At 47.1% G+C, this 18,383-nt stretch overlaps 1 protein-coding gene across 3 annotated transcripts in view; it reads right to left on the reverse strand.

Annotated features, from left to right (window-relative positions):
* Window positions 1-340: 340 nt before the first annotated feature.
* UTP15 (UTP15 small subunit processome component) overlaps window positions 341-18,383 on the reverse strand; it is a 226,069-nt gene continuing 208,026 nt past the window's right edge. For all 3 annotated transcript variants that reach the window (XM_086960791.1, XM_086960792.1, XM_086960790.1), the window contains exon 13: window positions 341-1,015. In XM_086960791.1, the coding sequence (XP_086816917.1) occupies window positions 780-1,015 (236 nt within the window). In that variant the 3' untranslated portion in view covers window positions 341-779. The remainder of the gene's footprint in view (window positions 1,016-18,383) is intronic.

Raw genomic sequence — 18,383 nt, forward strand, 5'->3', positions numbered from 1 at the left:
TACCCAGAAACCGGTTCCAGGATGCTTGTTTCCAGTCCAGGGAGGATCTGGCTTGGCAGTTCGATCTGGACTGTTTCCATGAGGCACAGGGTCAAGACTGATTTGCTTATGGCTGGGATAAACTGGGGTGGCATGGTGAGCAAAAGAATTAGGGATTTAACCCAGATCTCTTGACTGGGGCTGAATGTATGATTTATTCAGCATTCCGTCCATCATTTGTTTGCAATGTACCATCTTGGTGACAAATAACTTTTTTGTGAAAGCATTATGTAAAACATCAGCTTTTTTCTCTCTTTTGTTTGGGAGATAAACCTTTAGCAAGCAACAGCAGACAACCATCTAGTAAATCCACTGTCTTTATCAACCACCTTGCACAAATGGACAAGTAAAAATGTCTGCTGTAACAACAACTGCTACAGGGCAGATGAAGCTATTGAATGTTCATATAAAATTGTGTTTTCAAACAGTTAATTCACATTTATAATAGATGAAAATGTACCAGTTTGTAAGAAATGCTTTTAAAAGTTCTGAAAAAGAATAACTTTTGCATAAAACCTTTCAAATCGTTTTTGGTACTCATGGTCCATTTAGGTTGGGAAATATTTTTTTTTTGCTTCAAGTTTCAACTTTCCATGACTAATGAGTAAACGTCTTATTTCACATCATATCATAGAGAAGTGGTCTGTCCAGACAAATGTTGTGATGGAGCAGTTTCAGAAAAGTAGTTCTTGGAAGGAGCCCACTTTAACAATTGTTCAAATAAGAAGTATGATGAAGAATCAAGTATCCATAGGAGTCTGCTGCTCTGCTAGAGCAGGTATTGAATTGTTACTAGATTCAGGCAGTGCCACAGAAGTCTCTTTTTTCCTTGTCATGGATGCAAACAGTGTATCCATCATTCCCAAAACCTCTAGCAGTTCTTCTTGATAATTTATTTCTTTCTCTACGAGATCTTGGAGTCTCACAAACTGTTTATCGATGACCGAAGACTGCCCAACAACTGGATGGTAAATATCTAAGAGTAGAGGAAAACAATAAAAATAAATAGAAACATATTAATTTTCATATTCTTTTTATACTTCAGCAAGTGACATTTTACTATTTGTTTAATCTGTTAGAATAAACGCCTATGTGTGAACGTGAGGGCATGTGTCTGCATAAAAGATTTTTTAATTTAATCTCTAAAACAAAATTTTTCTACAGGAATATATTTATTTTAGGGTTTTACCCTAGTAGGTGTCCGCGCACTTTACAATTAAACAACAATGGAGATGAAAAGAGCTACTTAAAGAGAACATTAAAACTCCAGAAACTAAGAACTATAGCAGACTAATTACCCCTAGTCGACAATAAACAAAATGTATTAAAACTGATAGAATACGGACAGATAAAGAGGGCTGCAGGGGGAAGACTGAAAAGCAAGTTGTGAAAAAGCAAATGAAAGGGATGTGGGGCAGAGTGACAGGAAATGTAAAAGAAATGAAAAATAGGGAAGGATAAAGCAGAAGGATGATGCGGGCAGTTAAATCTATAATAACTGGTGTAAAGGTTTAAGAGAGAAAGGAGAAACAGGAAGAAAGAAGAAAAGAAGGGAGTGCAATGACGAGAGTTAGGACATGAAGATAAGTACAGGGGAGTAGGTATAGTGAATACAGACGTGGGAAGTAAGAGGGGAGGTGTGAGCTGGGATTGGTTCGGTAGGCAGAGTGAGAAAGACATAGGATAGTAGTTTTATAGTCAAATCAGGTCGGTTTTCAGATTTCTGTGGAAAGGTAGATGCTCCGCTTGAATATTGTACACCTCAACATCTAAAAGTGTTGCCACAGTGGACCACGATATCATATTTTAAGGAAGCAAGTTAACCAGAGGGATTACTTGTATTCACTCAAGAGGTGTGAGCTGGGATTGGTTCGGTAGGCAGAGTGAGAAAGACATAGGATAGTAGTTTTATAGTCAAATCAGGTCGGTTTTCAGATTTCTGTGGAAAGGTAGATGCTCCGCTTGAATATTGTACACCTCAACATCTAAAAGTGTTGCCACAGTGGACCACGATATCATATTTTAAGGAAGCAAGTTAACCAGAGGGATTACTTGTATTCACTCAACATGTCAGCCGAGAACTTACGACAAGTGCCCAGACCAAACATCTTAGCTGGTCACTAAGGGGTAAAAAGGGCCTATGCAAAATTAAATCTAGCTCACCGTGCTTCAGTCACCAGTCCGTAGTGGGATATGCATAATCCCTAGATGTTATGGTTATGCCCTGGGCTAGCAGTCAAAGAAAGCTCTTATCACACTATCAACTGTCCCCACTAATTCACAGTGACTCTACCACCACCAATTTATTTCTGGCTTTAGCCACTGTGAATTGACTTTGTCAAAATTACATCTAATTAACCTCCAAAATTGTATGCATCATATCATACTAGAAATTAACCCATTGTAGAATCAAAGTAACACAAAAAAACCACTTTGAAGTGGCCACTATGCATAACCTCAAAAATACAATAATAAAGACATTAATAAAGGATGTTAACTCTCAAAGGCATGACTGTCCGTCACAGACACCAACGTTTAGCAAGAGATCACTAAGTGCACCAGTTGTAAAAAAAACATTTCCTTTAAAAAAGACTTCCTAATTACAAGGAGAAGCATACTTGTCGCTGTTTTGTGAAGGTAGAACACAGGACAGTGAATACAGAAAAAGTATTTTTCAAAATGTATGGCTTCTATGAGGCTAGTTTTTAAAGCAGTTGTGTTTTTATACAGGGCTATCATCTCTGGCAACAGCAGACATGATGAAATACAAACAATATGTCCGTCTTTATACTGGGTTTGAAAATATTGCCCTCAAAGAACAGTTATTACTCATATACAGTTAGTTTACATATTCAAGGTGCCCTTATATGGTTGGTTTCAAATTGAGCAAAAACCTGACTGCAAAGCGAGCTCACTTATTGTCTGAATTGCTTGTAAAACAAATGTCAATAACTTGATTTTAAGAACATTCATTTTTTAGCAGTAATGTGGTATAAAACTTTGGAGTAAACAGGCTCATTTAGCCTAAATACTTCAAAGTAGTACACGTGACACTGTTTGTACACCAGTGTTTAATTAGCTGAAATTGTATATAACAGAGACCATGTCACAGTCCACAGAGTTATGATGGTTAGCTTTGTAGGTGATGCATGCAGTTTTTACAATGTATCTTCGGCTACTGCTGCCACACAAACCTGCAGCATAGCCAGAAGTCAACTTACTTTGATTGATTGGAATATGATACACCTAGAGTAAGGGAATATGATTTTATTATATTTTGACACATTTAACATTACATTTTACCCCTTTTGAGTAACAAGGACTTCAACGTTACACTGTTGTACGTCCTACTACAAGAATGGAGTGAAAGGGAATTGTTACTTACCCTGCAAGCATCTGTTTGTAGTGTGTAGTGCAGTAGACACATGCTTTGTACACCCCTGCCATCTCGTATTGGGCTTGGACATTTGCAAGTTGCTTTTCTTCCAAGAAATTCCTTTGAGTCCCAAGATGCAGTGTGACTCCTCCCTTAGCTGGCTATCAGCGTGGAGACACCGACTCCATGCTATATTGTTTTCTTGTGCAGCAGGTGAGAATAGTATAGAGTGGTGACTAAAGAAAGTATAGTAGACGGGTGCATTGGTAAAGGAAGTTATTTAGGAAAGGATGAGATCTGTGATCCGAGCCTAATGCTTCCAAGGAGTAGGATGGGTGCATGTAAATCTACAGGACTACATACTACGAACCTATGTTTACAGGGTAAGTAACATTTTCTGTTTGTAGCCTGTGTTGCTGTAGATACACATGCTCTGCATGGACTGGAAAGACGTGCCCTCTACAAGGGGTGGCTACTGCATGATGCATGTGTCTGAAATAGTGATCTGAGGACAGTCTGGCCAACTATTGCCTGTTGTCTATTTGGCTGAGATAACCCAACAATAAGGCAGTGAAAATGTGCAGGGTTTACTAAGTTGCTGCTTTGCATATGTTCATATGTCCACTAATGGAACATTGGCCAAAAACGCCATGGTAGCTGCCTTCTTTTGTGTAGTATGCACCCTTGGGGTAACATAGAGAGCTCTTTTAGGTTTATGATAGCAAGCTTGGATGCACTGGACTATCCACCTCGTAATGCCCGATTTGGAGAACCGCTGGCCCTTGTGTGCTTTAGCAAAGGCTATGATCAACTGGTCAGCTTTTTGAAAGGGCTTGGCCATGCGCATGTTTATGAGAACCTGTATGATGTCTAGAGTGTGAAGGGCTTGTTCCGCTACTGAGTCTGGCTGAGGGGAGAAATACTGGAAGCTCTATGGTTTGACTGAAGTGAAATGGGAAAACCACCTTGGGAAGGAACTTTACATTAGACAGGAGTGTTCAATCTTTATAGTCCTAAAGAACAAGTTGGGGCAGGTGGGGCAGTAAGGAATCTGTAACTAAAGTATGTCTCTTACAGATACATCATTACCAAAGGTAAGTAACTTGTTCATTTGAAAGGGACCATTAGTTACAGATTCCTCATCTTAGAATAGATACACCAGAAATGCCAACCCTGGAGGTGGGTCTGTGAACTAAGTTCACAGCAGGAAGTCCTGGAGAACAGAACAGCCAAAAAAGCAGTCTCTCCTTACTTGGCTATCCAGGCAATAATATTTGGTGAACGTGTGCAGGGATGCCCACGTTTCTGACTGGTAGATCTCAATCAACTGAACTCCACATCCCAAAGCAGTAGAGGCTGCCGTCGCCCAGGTAGAGTGGGCACGCAGTCCTACTGGAGGTTCCTTTTATCGCCAATGAGTAGCAGATTTCTAATGCACAGGACAACCCATCGAGAGATGGTATGTTTCTGCACGACCGACCTTTCTTGGCGCCCACATAACCCACGAAGAGTTGATCGTCCACCCGGAAATCTTTAGTGTGGTCAAGGTAGAGGACAGCGCACGTTTAGGGTCCAGACGGTGGAGTCTCTCCTCCTCTTTGGAAAGGTGCGGAGGCGGGAAGAAGGTGGGCATTGTGATGGCCTGAGCTATGTGGAAAGCGGTAACCCCTTTGGGCAGAAAAGAGGGTCTAGTTCGAAGGACCACCTTGTCCGGATGAACTGCAAGAAAAGGATGCTTGGAGGAAAGAGCCTAAAGCTCACTTACCCTGCGAGCAGAGGTGATGGCAAGCAGTCTGCAAGGTAAGAAAAGGACAATTATGTAGTGGCTCGAAGGGAGCACAAAAGGTAAGTAAGAACAAGGTTTAAGTCACACTGGGGTATTAAAAAAGGTGAAGGAGGAAAGAGATGAGTAATGTCTTTTAGAAATTCATTTACAATCGGAGATATGGCCGAAAAGTAGCCTTTTAGAGTGCCCAGAGAAGAGTCCTGCTGGGCCAAAGATAGAATGAAGAGGAGAACCTCCGGAAGGGGGGGCAGAAAGGGGATCCACAACCTTTGCTGTGCACCATGCCACAAATTTGTTCCATCTACAGTTGTATACCGTTTAAGTGGACAGACAACTGGCTGCCAAGATGATGTTACAGACTTTGGGAGGAAGGTCAATAGCTGTCAACTGTTGCCGCTCAACCTCCACGCAAGAAGGTGGAGCTGGACAGGTTCGGGTGGAGGACCATCCCCAGCTACTGCGACAGAAGATCCTCCCGAAGAGGCAGTCTGATTGGAGGATCGATGAGACCATGCTCAAGAGCTCGGGGTACCAGACGTTTCGTGCCCAGTCCGGAGCCACAAGAATGACTTGGGCCTGGTCGGGCTTGATCTTCTCTGCACTCTGGGTAGAAGTGGTACAGGCGGGAAGGCGTACAGGAGGCTGCAATTCCACTCGCGATGAAAATCGTAGCAGAGCGAGTGCCGCCTTGGAAACTCCAAAGCGCAGAACTGATGACATTGCACGTTCTCTTCGGTGGCAAACAGATCTAACCAAGGCTCTCCCCACTGCCGAAAGAGACCTTGCACCACCTTCGAGTGAAGATGCCATTCGTGATCCATCGTGCACCCGGCGGCTGAGTTCATCCGGCTTGGTGTTCAGGAAACCTGCCAGGTGTGGAACCACCGCAGATATGTCCTGATGTTCCAGCCATATCCATAGGCGAAGAGCCTCTTGAGGTCGGATCCACGACCCCATCCTGCCTTGTTTGTTACAGTACCACATGGTAGTGGTGTTGTCCTTTAACACCTGCATTACTCTTCCTTGGACAGAAGGAAGGATATGCCTTCAGTGCAAGACGGATTGCCTGGAGTTCTGTCCAGAGACCAGAGACACCTGATCGAGGCCTCCCCCAGATGGCTGCCTCATCCCAGACGTGACGCATCCATCACTACTGTGAATTCTGGTTGGGGAAGGGAGAGGGATCTACTGCCGACCCAATCCTGGTTTGTGAGCCACCACTGCAATTGACGTGCAGTCCCCTTCGAGATCTGGACACCAGAAAGATTCCCCTGATATTGCGCCCACTGGAACTTAAGGTCCCACTGCAGTACCCATATATGCCACCTGGCATGATCCACCAGCAGGATGCAGAAGACCATTAGGTCCAGCAGTCTCACAGTCATTCTCACCGAAATCTGGGATAGAGGCTGAAATACGCTTTCGAATGTGTACGGAACCTTCGCCGGCACTTCACTGCTTTGAACTATTCAATCCTGAGACTCAGTACAGGAACATCGCCTATTTTGAATTATACTACAGGCGAGATCTGGTGTTCGCCTAAGGCCATGACCCACTGACAGTGAATACTTTTCACCAGGCTGAGTTGCAGCCATCAACATTTATAGGCTTTTCCTATACTCACTATAAGGGACATCTATATTGCATAAAACTTTTTGTCCTGATGATGGTCTTTGGATACTACCAGTGAGACCGAAACGTCGACACATCTATCCAAGTCTTCATTCTACTTCTTGACTTTCTATTTTATTTTAAAAGGAGTCAATTTTATATATATTTGTCTAAAGACTGGATTGTTTCTTTTGTACAAATGGATTGTTTTGCTGTTTCCACGTACCTAAGATTTGTATGCAATCATTTCTGATTTTTGATTATGTACCCTTACTTTTGAATACAAAATATAAATAATTTTTTCCATGAAAAATATCTGTTCGTGTTGCTTTCCATTGTTCTTCCCTGATTCATTCGGTGAACAAAACTAGATTAATCAACGTAACTTCATAATCTCTATGGGGCTAGTGTGGTAGCTTTCGTAGAGTGTTGACTTATTGAATAATCCAAGTAGAGCAGTATCTGATTCAATCGCTCTTCAAGTCTTAATAACAAAGGCTGTGTCTCACTGCAGCAAATCAGTACCTCTAAACAAATCCCTTGTTGGCATCTTCCTTATAACAATACGACTGCCCAAGCCCACAAGGGTTTATTGGGTTACCCACCCCTTACTCAATTGTTACCCAACAGGCAATGGCATGTCCAGAAGTGTGGGTTGGACATCCCCAGAAAAACCGGACGTCCTCAACCAGGCAATTCGCCTCAAGGCTACCAATGTGGAAACCGTTCTGCCCAGAGAGTCGGCGGTATCCATCCCACACCTAATGGTGAACTTAAATGCCTCTCGATTCTCTGCCATTTTGCGGGTGAGAACGACCCAGGCCTCCTCCAGGCACTGTGCCAGCACTTGCGCAACCGTATCCCACACTGTATGGGTATAGCGGCCCAAGAGGCATGCAATGTTCACAGACTACAGCGCTAAGCAGACAATATCTTCTTCCCAAGGTGGTCCAGCATCTTGGATTCCCTATCTGGAGGAGTAGTAGGGAATGCGCCTTCAGGAGAGGAGACTTGGACCACCAAGCGCTCGAGGGTAGGGTGTTGGAAGGGGATAAGTGGGTGGCCTGGGGCCGGGCAGTGGTGTCGGGCAATCATCCTGCCTACAGGAGCCCCTGTGCCAAGGACCAAGTGCCCAGGAGTACATCGGGGAGGGCTTTATTAAAAGGCAGCAGGGGCTCCGAAGAGGCCGTTGCCAGCTAAAGTACCTCTGTCAGGAGGTTAGTCCTGACTGCCACCATAGGGAGCTCCAGGCCCAAGGCCTCAGCCGCCCTACACAACAGCGCAGCATGCCAAGATCTAGGGAGGTATCCAGACCACTGGTATCATCCAGTTCCACTCGCCAGTCTGGTTCCTCGAGCTGGCTAGCTTAAGGTTCCACAGACCCCCTCCCAATCCTCCTCACCCTCCTCTGGTTGCCACTCAGGGTGTTAGGAAACGCCAGGGATGAACAGCAGTACAAAATTACCCTCCGGCGCCGGTACTGACATTGAGCAATGTCGGTCCGGCACCGTGTCCAAGTCGGTGGTGAGGCTGGGGTTGACGCCAGTTGGGGGTACATATGACGTCGAGGGCGTTGTCACTAGAATCAGCACCGGGCAAGGGGCAAGGTACCGTAAGGTCGACCTGTGCCGATCCAGATGCTGGGCTGGATCCGCGCTGGAATCGAAGGCCCAGGGCCCCCAGCCGAGTCCGCAGGGGCTGGAGGCGCGCAGGAGGAGTTGGGCTGCCCAAAGAAGCTATGTAGCGCTTCGTAAAAAAGCTCGAAGTTGGGCAGGGGACGCTCCGGGAAAGGGAGGGAAGTGTGGTGCCATCGCAGAGGCAGGCTCCAAAGACTGAACCGGAGAGCGACGACACTCTGAGTCCCAGGTCGCGTTAGCCGATAGACAAGGAGACAGCGAAGAGCGATGGATGCTTCTTTGCCTTCGTGTGCTTCGACTTATCCGATGAGTGCGAAGACTTCGAAGACAATTGTTGGTGGCTCTGCGACCAGTCCTGAGATCTTCCTCTCCAACAGGACCTCGAACGACGTAGAGCGGACATAAGCGCGCAGGTGCTGCATCTAAGTAGACACCGCGACGTCATCCCGCCAACCATGACGCTGGTGACGGATGGGGAGTCGACCGACGCCACCTATCGACTCACAGGGGTACTGCTACAGAAAAAATTCTCTGGATCCAGTCTGACGCCTGGGGGTAAGGAATCTATAACTAATGGTCTCTTTCAGATTGAAGGGTTCTTGTGTAGTGAGGGCTTACGACTCACTAATAAGACTAAGGGATGTGATGGCCACACAAAAAATCTACCTTCCAGGAAAGGTACTATGGAGGGCACAAGGGAAAAGGTTTAAAAGAGGGTCCCCTGAGTTCTAGTGAGGACTATGCTGAAATTCCAGATGCGTGCAGGGGGGCCTGTGGGCAAGATGCCTTCTCTTGAGGCCCTCCATGACTGCTTTAACTACTAGCATGCGAAAAGGGAGAAAGTTCCCTGTTATGCATGTAAGCAGCTATGGCTGCTAAATACAACCTTACGAAGTGTAGGCAAGACCCGATTTTTGCAGGTGAAGCAAACATCTGTTAATGTCTTCGATCACAGGGGGGGATCCAGATTTTGGGGATGCCATAATGGAGACGTCTTTTCCACTTTGCTGCATAGTAGGCTCGTGAGATAAGCCTGCAGGGCTCTTGTAGGATGTCTATGTATTCTGGGAGACGTAGGTAACCAAACTCTAGGGCTTCTGGCACCAGATTTAGCTATTTGGGGTCTGGGTGTCTGATTTGGCGTTGCCTCATGGTGACAAGGTCTGGCCTTTTCGGGAAGCTTCTCTTGGGGGCTGACTGACCGCTTGGGGTGTCAAGTACCAGGGCTGTTTGGCCTAGGTGAGGGCTACAAGGATAAGAGTCAGAGGTTTGCTGCAACTTCCGGACCATGAATGGAGAAGTAAGAGAGGCAGAAAAACGTAAGCAAAGTTCTGTGACCAGTTCATACATAGTGCATTGCCCACTGTGGGTACATGTAGGCTTAGTTTAGGTATTTTGAGTTTTTGAGAATGGCGAATAGGTCTATGTGTGGAATGCCCCAGCGCAGAAGGTAGTGGAGTAGGATTTGCAGGTGGAGATCCCATTTGTGGACTTCTTGATGTGTCCTGCTAAGCATGTCGGCCAGGTTATTGTCCAAATCCGGAAGGTACTCCGTAATGGAAGTGAATGCGGTTGCAGAGTGCCCAATGTATGTATGTATGTATGTATGTATGTATAGGCATTGTGCCAGTATTGACAGGGCGAGAGAGTAAGGCCCTGTTTCTGGAGGTAATGCATAACTGTAATGTCATTTTTAAAAAAAGATCTCTTTTATTGATTTGAGAAAAAAAAATAAGTCACAATTCTTTTGGTTGCATATTTTGCAGTACAGTTACATCATTCATGGATATTAAAGGAATCAAAAGTAAAACAGTCATTTCACAATATTGTTTCCAAAATTCTGTCTGATCTCCATCTCCTTGGTAGGCGAGGTACACAAATCCCCCCGGTAAGTATTCCACTTGCTCCTTTTTTTTTATCCCATTTCTTGGGACAACCCCTAGATTTAAACAACTCTTTTTCTGCTATCATACACTTATCTAAATCCTTTGCCCAATTCTTCAGCGAATGATTCTCTTCCAACTGCCCACTTCATTGCAATTCTTGTTTCACTGATGTGTATCCCAGAGTGGTCATTTGGTGCTCAACCTCCGTAACGTTTGTAGCTTCCCATATATTTAGGAGTACCGGTTGTGGTGTTAAAATAATCTCCTTTCCTAGTGCTCTTGTGGTTTGTGGACTTTTCCCATAGAGTTCGTATGTAGGGGCACTCCCAGATAGAGTGGTAAAAAGTGGCCTCCTGATGGCATCTGCAGAGACAACGCGCATCTAGTCTATTCCCTATGTTTGCTACGGTGACCCCAGTAAGATATTCTCTGTGCAGGATTTTCAGTTGAATAAGACGGAGCCTAAGAGGAATGGCAGCTTCTCGCGAGGACATCTGTGCCGTCTGCCAATCGTCATCTTCAATTTGCCCTACATCGCCTTGCCACCGTTCTTGAAGTGTATGGAATTGGTCCGGCAAGTTGTTACATAACTTCCTATATGTTAACGAGACGGCTTTCTCTGGCATAGGTTCCGAAAGCAATCGGTCATCCAGAGGAGATGACTCCGGAATATGTGCTATGTCGGAGAGTGCTGTTTTAAGGGCATGACGAACCTGTAGATACCGAAAGACCTCCCCTTGGGCCAGTTCATATTTCTCCCCCAATTCCGCAAATGTTAGTATTTTCCCTTTGTTTACTAAGTGGCCAATTGTAGAGATTCCAGTAGTACTCCATCAATCAAAACTAGGTTGATGATAGAGTAATCCCAGCTTTTGAGTAGACCATAATGGAGTGGCCTGCGTCAGTACGTCTAACAAGCTTAGACGGCCATTAGCTTGTCACCAGATCTCTACCGTGTGGGCTGTTGGCCCAGGTATTGACCTTTCCGTACTCGAGTAGAGGGCTCCTAAGTAGCCCTCCCTGCCCATTTAATATTTATCCAGCAGATATGCCGGATCCAACGGGGAACAATAAATCCAGTGATTCACTACTATCAGCTCAGAACCCCAATAATATAGTTTCATATCCGGGAGTGCAATGCCTCCATTGTACCAACTGTTCGTTAATTTATTTAATGCTATTCGGGGTGCCTTCCCGACCAATAGTAGGGTTTGAGTCTCATTTTCTATGTTCTTGAAATAGGAATCGGGGACCTTATATGGGCGATTCTGGAGGATATATAGGAAACTGGGGAGAGCAAGCATCTTAAAAAGGGCAGCTCGGCCTAGTAAGGAAAGGGGCAGTGACCTCCAATGCTTGACGTCATTACACAATCTCTCCTGAGGGACTGCCAGGTTTCTACCATACAAAATCTGAGGATCCGGAGTTATATAGATCCAAAGGTAGCGAAATCCTTCAGTAGCTATCTCTACCTCCCAACCTGGGGCGCGTTTTGGGATCGGTCCCAGGATCGCAAAGATTTAGACCAGTTAATCAAGTAACCGGAATACCTGCCGAAATTCGTAAAGATATTTAAGATTCTGTACACCGATTTAGCAGGATATCATTGGCGTTGAGGGATATCCTATCCTCCTGTCCTTCTGCCCACTTCAACCTCTAGGCAGTGGATCTTTTCCACCCATGAGGCCAGTGGTTCCAATATTAGTGAAAAAATCAGGGGGGCCAGGGGACAAACCTGTCTTGTACCCCTTCCTAGTGAAAATGTCCTGGACAGTCGGTTGTTGACCCTGACCTAGCCCTTTAGGTCCGTATAAAGCAGCTTAATCCAATTCATACATTTTGGGCCAAACCCCAGGCACTGAAGCACTTCAAAGAGATACAGCCATTCTATGGAGTCAAACGCCATTTTGGCGTCTAAAGACAATACTACAGCATCTTCTTCTATAAGTTGTCATGTTGTCTATTTGATTGGTACTACTTTCACCTGAATGACCAGAATGAAGGGTTTGAGGGTGAGATGTATGGCCAGAAGCTCAAGGTAGTTAATGTGGTGTCCCTGGTAATATGGAGCCCACATGACTTGTGATCTGGATGTGCTCCTAGCCGGTTTTAGAGACGTCCATGGTGATGGTGACTTGTTGAATAGGGTTTAGGAAGACAATAAACTGTGGCTGATTCACCACTGTAGAGAGTGATGGGCTCTGACTATTACTAACAGTAGATCTTCCCATTGACCATTCGCTTAGGACTATTCAGCCTGCACATGTGGAGACAGGTCAGGTGTACTATGGTGATGCAGGAAGCTATCATGCCCCGTAGGTGTATAAAAGATCTGACTCAGAGTGGACTATTTGGCTGAAAAGGCGGTAAGAACTGCTGGAAGGCTAATACCTTCTGTCACATGGGATAGCCTTTACCTGTAACTGAGTTTAATACCACCCCTAATAAGGGCTGGACTTGAAGGGGTTGTAGGTGGGATTTGGTGGCATTTATTGTGAACCCGAGGCTGTGTAGAAGTGAGGTGGTAGCCTGGGTATCTACTAAGCACTGGTGCTTGCCTGCGCTCTCGTTCACTCAATCATCAAGGTAGGGCACAACCTAAATGCCGCCACCCCCTCCCAGGTGGGCAACTACTACCGCTAGGCAGTTTGTGAAGACCATTATGGAGTACCTTGAATTGATAGAACTGGTCACTTAATAAGAAGATGAGGTAGCACCAGGGGGCGGGATAGATGGGGATATGAAACTAGGCGAATTGCCTTGTTGAAGCAGAGGGATGCAATCCCGCAGTGTTACCATATGAAAGTCTTCGGAGAGGATGTAGCCATAGGTATGAGGTTTAGGCAGAAGCGGTGGTGAAGCACTATCACCCACTTGTCTGATGTGATATCCTGCCAGCGGGGAAGAAATCTGCAGTCCCCCACCTCCCCCAACAGCTGTTGTCTGATTTCGAGGGCCGGGGATGGAGGGGACTCTGTTGAAGGTGGTGACTTAGGAGGTGGAGGAGGTGCAACATAGGGGAAAGGGCTGGTGCTCCTTTTCATGCATTTCTTAGACTTAGACTCCAAAGCAAACAGTTCCTCAAATGGTAAGTCTCAGAAGGTATTGCTAGAGGGAGCTTTGATGAGATATTCCCCCTTTGGGGGTGGATTAAAAGTAGTTTTTGCTTTGCATCTAACTTCTACTGCAGACTCTGTAGGATACATTGCTCTGACTCGTCAGAGACAGTCATCAAAGAAATCCTTGGTGACAACATTGGCTTCAGCAACAATGGCGGCTTCGGAGTTGATGGAGGCTTGAGACTGTGGTTGGCATCAGTGTGACAGCATCAAAAGTGGCTTTGATTTTGAAGGTGTTTGAGGCTTATGGGTGATTTTGGGGCTTGACAGTCGAACATGGTCTAGGTCGAGCAGTGCAGGCTCCAAAGGCTTTAGTCTGTGCCAATCAGAGGCTGAAGACAGCAGAGGTTTTGAAGACTGCCTGGTGGTCAGAGGGCTGGATACCAGACCACCCCCGCTCTTAGGGGCAGTGCTCTGCCTCTGCCGAATGCCCCTTAGGAGGTTTAGTTGCTTCCAAGTGCCAACCATACTTACAACCCTTGTGGAGGTCTTGAAGAGCCAGAGATTGTCGAGGTAAGGAGAAACTATTGTTATTCTTTCTGCTGGTGTGAGCCATTGGAGAATAGAGCCTCTGGGCTAGACGGTGATTGATGGAGTGGGATGTCCAAAGGGCCTGTGTCCTCATCCTCTAAGTCGAGCGGGTCCTGTTCTCTGAAGATGTTGGGGATGTTGTCGTAGGCTTGTTGCTGAATCTTCTTATTGGCACAAATTTCTCTGTCAATAATTGAGGGTCTTCAAGCGAAAGGTGAGGCAGGCCTGGCACTTGGTGTCATTGTGGTCAGGGGAGCGGAAGAAGTGACAAACCTCATGGTGATCAGACCATGGATATTTGGCATGGAAATTGAGAAAATATTGGTAGGGAAGGAATGGTGTCTGTTCAATACACAACCTGGGCCTGAGTGGAAATGTGCAAAAGCATTGAAACTCACACCCCTGGTAGCACATGCCCGAACCCAATAACGGAAAAAAACAAAGCAACAATGAGTCGGGTACCATGCTCTTTGCTAACTAAGATAGGAGTATAAGTGCATCTCGTTACTCGAAAGATTTTCTACAAATGAAAACAACTTGCAGACATCTGAGCCCAACACTATATGACAGGATAATGCAGAGCATGTGTATCTACAGAAGCATATGCTAGGCACATCGTTTTTTACCTGGAGGAAACATCTTCTAGGGGCAGTAGTCAATTTAGAAAGCCCCCCACAAGAAACAAGCATTAGAAATGCAATAGGTCTCGCAGCATTAGAGTTAGTGCTTTTAGAATTGTTTATATATTTTTTGTTGTAAATCTTTAGCATTTTATTTTTTTGTAGGCAATGCAAAAGATTTACAAATCAAAAAAGCAAAAAGCAAATGTAAAAGCTTTAACTAAAAATCCTGCGAGACCTATTGCACTGTGTGAGGGTGAGGTGTTGAGGGTGAGTGAGGGTGGGGGTGAGTGAGAAGTTGAGTGTGAGTGAGGTGTTGAGGGTGAGTGAGGTGTTGAGGGTGAGTTTGAGTGAGAGTGAGTGAGGGTGAGGGTGAGAGAGTGTTATTGTGAGTTAGGGTGAGGTGTTGAGGGTGGATGAGGGTGAGGGTGAGGTGTTGAGGATGAGTGAGGATGAGTGAGTGTGAGTGAGGGGTTGAGGGTGAGTGAGGGTGAGTGAGGGTGAGTGAGGGTGACTGAGTGTGAGTGATGGTGAGTCAGGTGTTGAGGGTGAGTGAGGTGCTGAGGGTGAGTGAGGAGTTGAGGGTGATTGATGTTTAGGGTAACTGAGGGTGAGGGTGGATGAGGTGTTGAGGGTGAGGCGTTGAGGGTGAGGTGTTGAGGGTGAGGTGTTGAGGGTGAGGTGTTGAGGGTGAGGTGTTGAGGGTGAGGTGTTGAGGGTGAGGTGTTGAGGGTGAGGTGTTGAGGGTGAGGTGTTGAGGGTGAGGTGTTGAGGGTGAGGTGTTGAGGGTGAGGTGTTGAGGGTGAGGTGTTGAGGGTGATTGAGTGTGAGTGAGTGAGGGTGAGGTGTTGAGGGTGAGTGAGTGAGGGTGAGGTGTTGAGAGTGAGTGAAGTTGAGGTGTTGAGGGTGAGGATTTGAGGGTGAGGGTGTGAGGTGTTGAGGGTGAGTGTTTAAGGGTGATGGCGAGTGATGTTGAGGGGGTGATGTGTTGAGGGTGTTAGGGTAAGGTGTTGAGGGTGCGTTATTGAGCGTGAGGCTGAGGTGTAGAGTGTGAGTGAGAGTAAGAGTGAGGGCGATTGAGTGTTTTAGTGTTAGTGTGGGCGAGGTATTGAGGGTGAGTGAGGGGAAGGGTGATTGTGGTATTGAGAGTTAGTGAGGGTGAGGTGTTGAGTGTTAGTGATGGTGAGGTGTTGAGACCTATTGTGCACTGCACAGTGTGGGTGAGTGGCGGCTTGCGTGGGTGAGTGGCGGCTTGCGTGGGTGAGTGGCGGCTTGCGTGGGTGAGTGGCGGCTTGCGTGGGTGAGTGGCGGCTTGCGTGGGTGAGTGGCGGCTTGCGTGGGTGAGTGGCGTTGCGTGGATGAGTGGCGTTGCGTGGATGAGTGGCGTTGCGTGGATGAGTGGCGTTGCGTGGATGAGTGGCGTTGCGTGGATGAGTGGCGTTGCGTGGATGAGTGGCGTTGCGTGGATGAGTGGCGTTGCGTGGATGAGTGGGGTTGCGTGGATGAGTGGGGTTGCGTGGATGAGTGGGGTTGCGTGGATGAGTGGGGTTGCGTGGATGAGTGGGGTTGCGTGGGTGAGTGGGGTTGCGTGGGTGAGTGGGGTTGCGTGGGTGAGTGGCGTTGCGTGGGTGAGTGGCGTTGCGTGGGTGAGTGGCGTTGCGTGGGTGAGTGGCGTTGCGTGGGTGAGTGGCGTTGCGTGGGTGAGTGGCGTTGCGTGGGTGAGTGGCGTTGCGTGGGTGAGTGGCGTTGCGTGGATGAGTGGCGTTGCGTGGGTGAGTGGCGTTGCGTGGGTGAGTGGCGTTGCGTGGGTGAGTGGCGTTGCGTGGGTGAGTGGCGTTGCGTGGGTGAGTGAGTGGCGTTGCGTGGATTTGGCTTTGAATTTTTCCCCATGCTCTGAATACACCTTAAATGCTGGCTTAAAATAAAATCAGCAGCCTTCTAAATACTGAGATGTGTCCTGTTTGTAAGCACACAGTTTTTTTGCAGGTCTACCGAGCAAATTTAACCTTCTGGAGTTAAACTGATAGCCCAGGATAACAGTGTTGTCCCCGAAGTATTAGGTCGGGCTAGAGCTTTAAGGAGAGAGGGAGGGAGAGAGAGAATGAGAGTGAATATATGAGAGAGAGAGAGAGCGAGAATGAATGAATTTGTGTTTTTAATGTTGAGGTGCGGTTAGGTCACTCTGCTGTACTCTTTCTGCATTTGGAGTGTGGGAATGACATTTCTGTATTTCCGTTAATAGAAACACGCTCAAGTCGTAGACCTCTTGAATTTCAGTGGCTGTTTGTTATTTTGTACTAGAACACACTTTGTTGCAGTCTGCTGGCTTATTACACACTTTGGCCGTTCAAAGGATTGGAAAGCACTATACTGCAGTAATGTAATACAATTGACGTAATTCATTTAACATCGCTGGCTTGTGAGCACTTTCCACCTTCACCCTCTTGCCGGTGGCCTGCTCGGGTGGCGTGCAGTACAGGAAGAAACAGTTGGCGAAGCAGCTGCCAGCTCACGACTAGGACCCCTCGAAATGCCACGAGTTGTCCCCCGGCGAGGTGAAGCAAATGGAGCAGTTTGTGAGCAAGTACAAGCACGACGTGCTGGGAGTGGGGGATGTCAAGCTCCCAACCGAGGTGGAGGCCCAAGCAGCGGGGAGGGGGGAGGAGAATTGCGACACGGCGGGCAGGGGAGGGGGCCGAGAGGGGAGAGCTGGTGATGAAATCAGTGCACAAGGTAGACTAACACAGGGGTGGGGGGCAACACAGGGGCGGCAAGAGAAGCACATGATGAAAGGAAGAAGGCAGAGTGTGAGGAGTGATAGCAGCACGGTGTAGGGGAGAAAAGCTCATGACAGAACAGTAAGCATGGGGAGAAGGGCACAAGAGTGAACCACAGAGGGCAGCAGAGGGGGGCATGTGAGGTGAGCATAGGAGGATGAGAGATGAAAAGGACACGCGCTTCAGTGTAGTCACAGCAAAGGATCCCACACGAGCGCGTCTTGCAGGCCACAATACAAAGTTAGAACGAAACATCAGGATGTCAGTGTATTTCACGCAATGCCTGCACGTTGTATCAGTCAGGGGGTGTGTTTCGTCTTACCTTCCTATCCACTCGGGGATCACGTCTGCACGCACCACGACACAGAGAACAGGAATAAAGGACAAAGAGAACAATGACGAGAAAGAGGCTAAGAAGGCGGCAAACAGAGAAAGACAATGGAAAGGAAAAGGTAGGAGACACAGAAAAGAGGGGAAGACACATGAAGCACGAGTAAGAGATAGAGACAAGGTGGGACATGACTGCGCTGCCCTGGTGCGTAGTCCAGCTGTGTGCAGACAGACACTAAGTCACTGCCACGGCAAGATCCTGCGACACCGTGGGTGGATCTAGATGGGCATCGTCCCTCCCACTGGCGAAGGCCTGGGATGTGTGTGTGGCATGATGGCGGGGCGGGAGGGGGGGGGGATATCAAAGAGCCATCCTTAGGCGGCACTGCGAGGGCCCCCACCGAACAGGGGCTTCACCGCCAGACAAGCACGTAGAGGCCGGCATCCAGGGCTCTCCCTGCTACTGCCAAACAACCAGCCTGCAAGGCCCAGCAAGACTGAAATAGAACCGGGGGAGGAGCCCGCTATAAATAGACGGAGCATGCTCGGGGAATAAGGATTGTTCATGCAAACAGGCAGCGAGAGAGAGGGAGAGTCTGTGTGTGTGTGCGTGTGTGTGTGTGTGAGAGAGAGAGTGTGAGACACAGGCGAGAACGGTAGAGACGAGCGGG

This window comes from Lissotriton vulgaris, chromosome 3_1 (assembly GCF_964263255.1).
Source record: "Lissotriton vulgaris chromosome 3_1, aLisVul1.2, whole genome shotgun sequence".
In the NCBI taxonomy this organism is placed as follows: Eukaryota; Metazoa; Chordata; class Amphibia; order Caudata; family Salamandridae; genus Lissotriton; species Lissotriton vulgaris.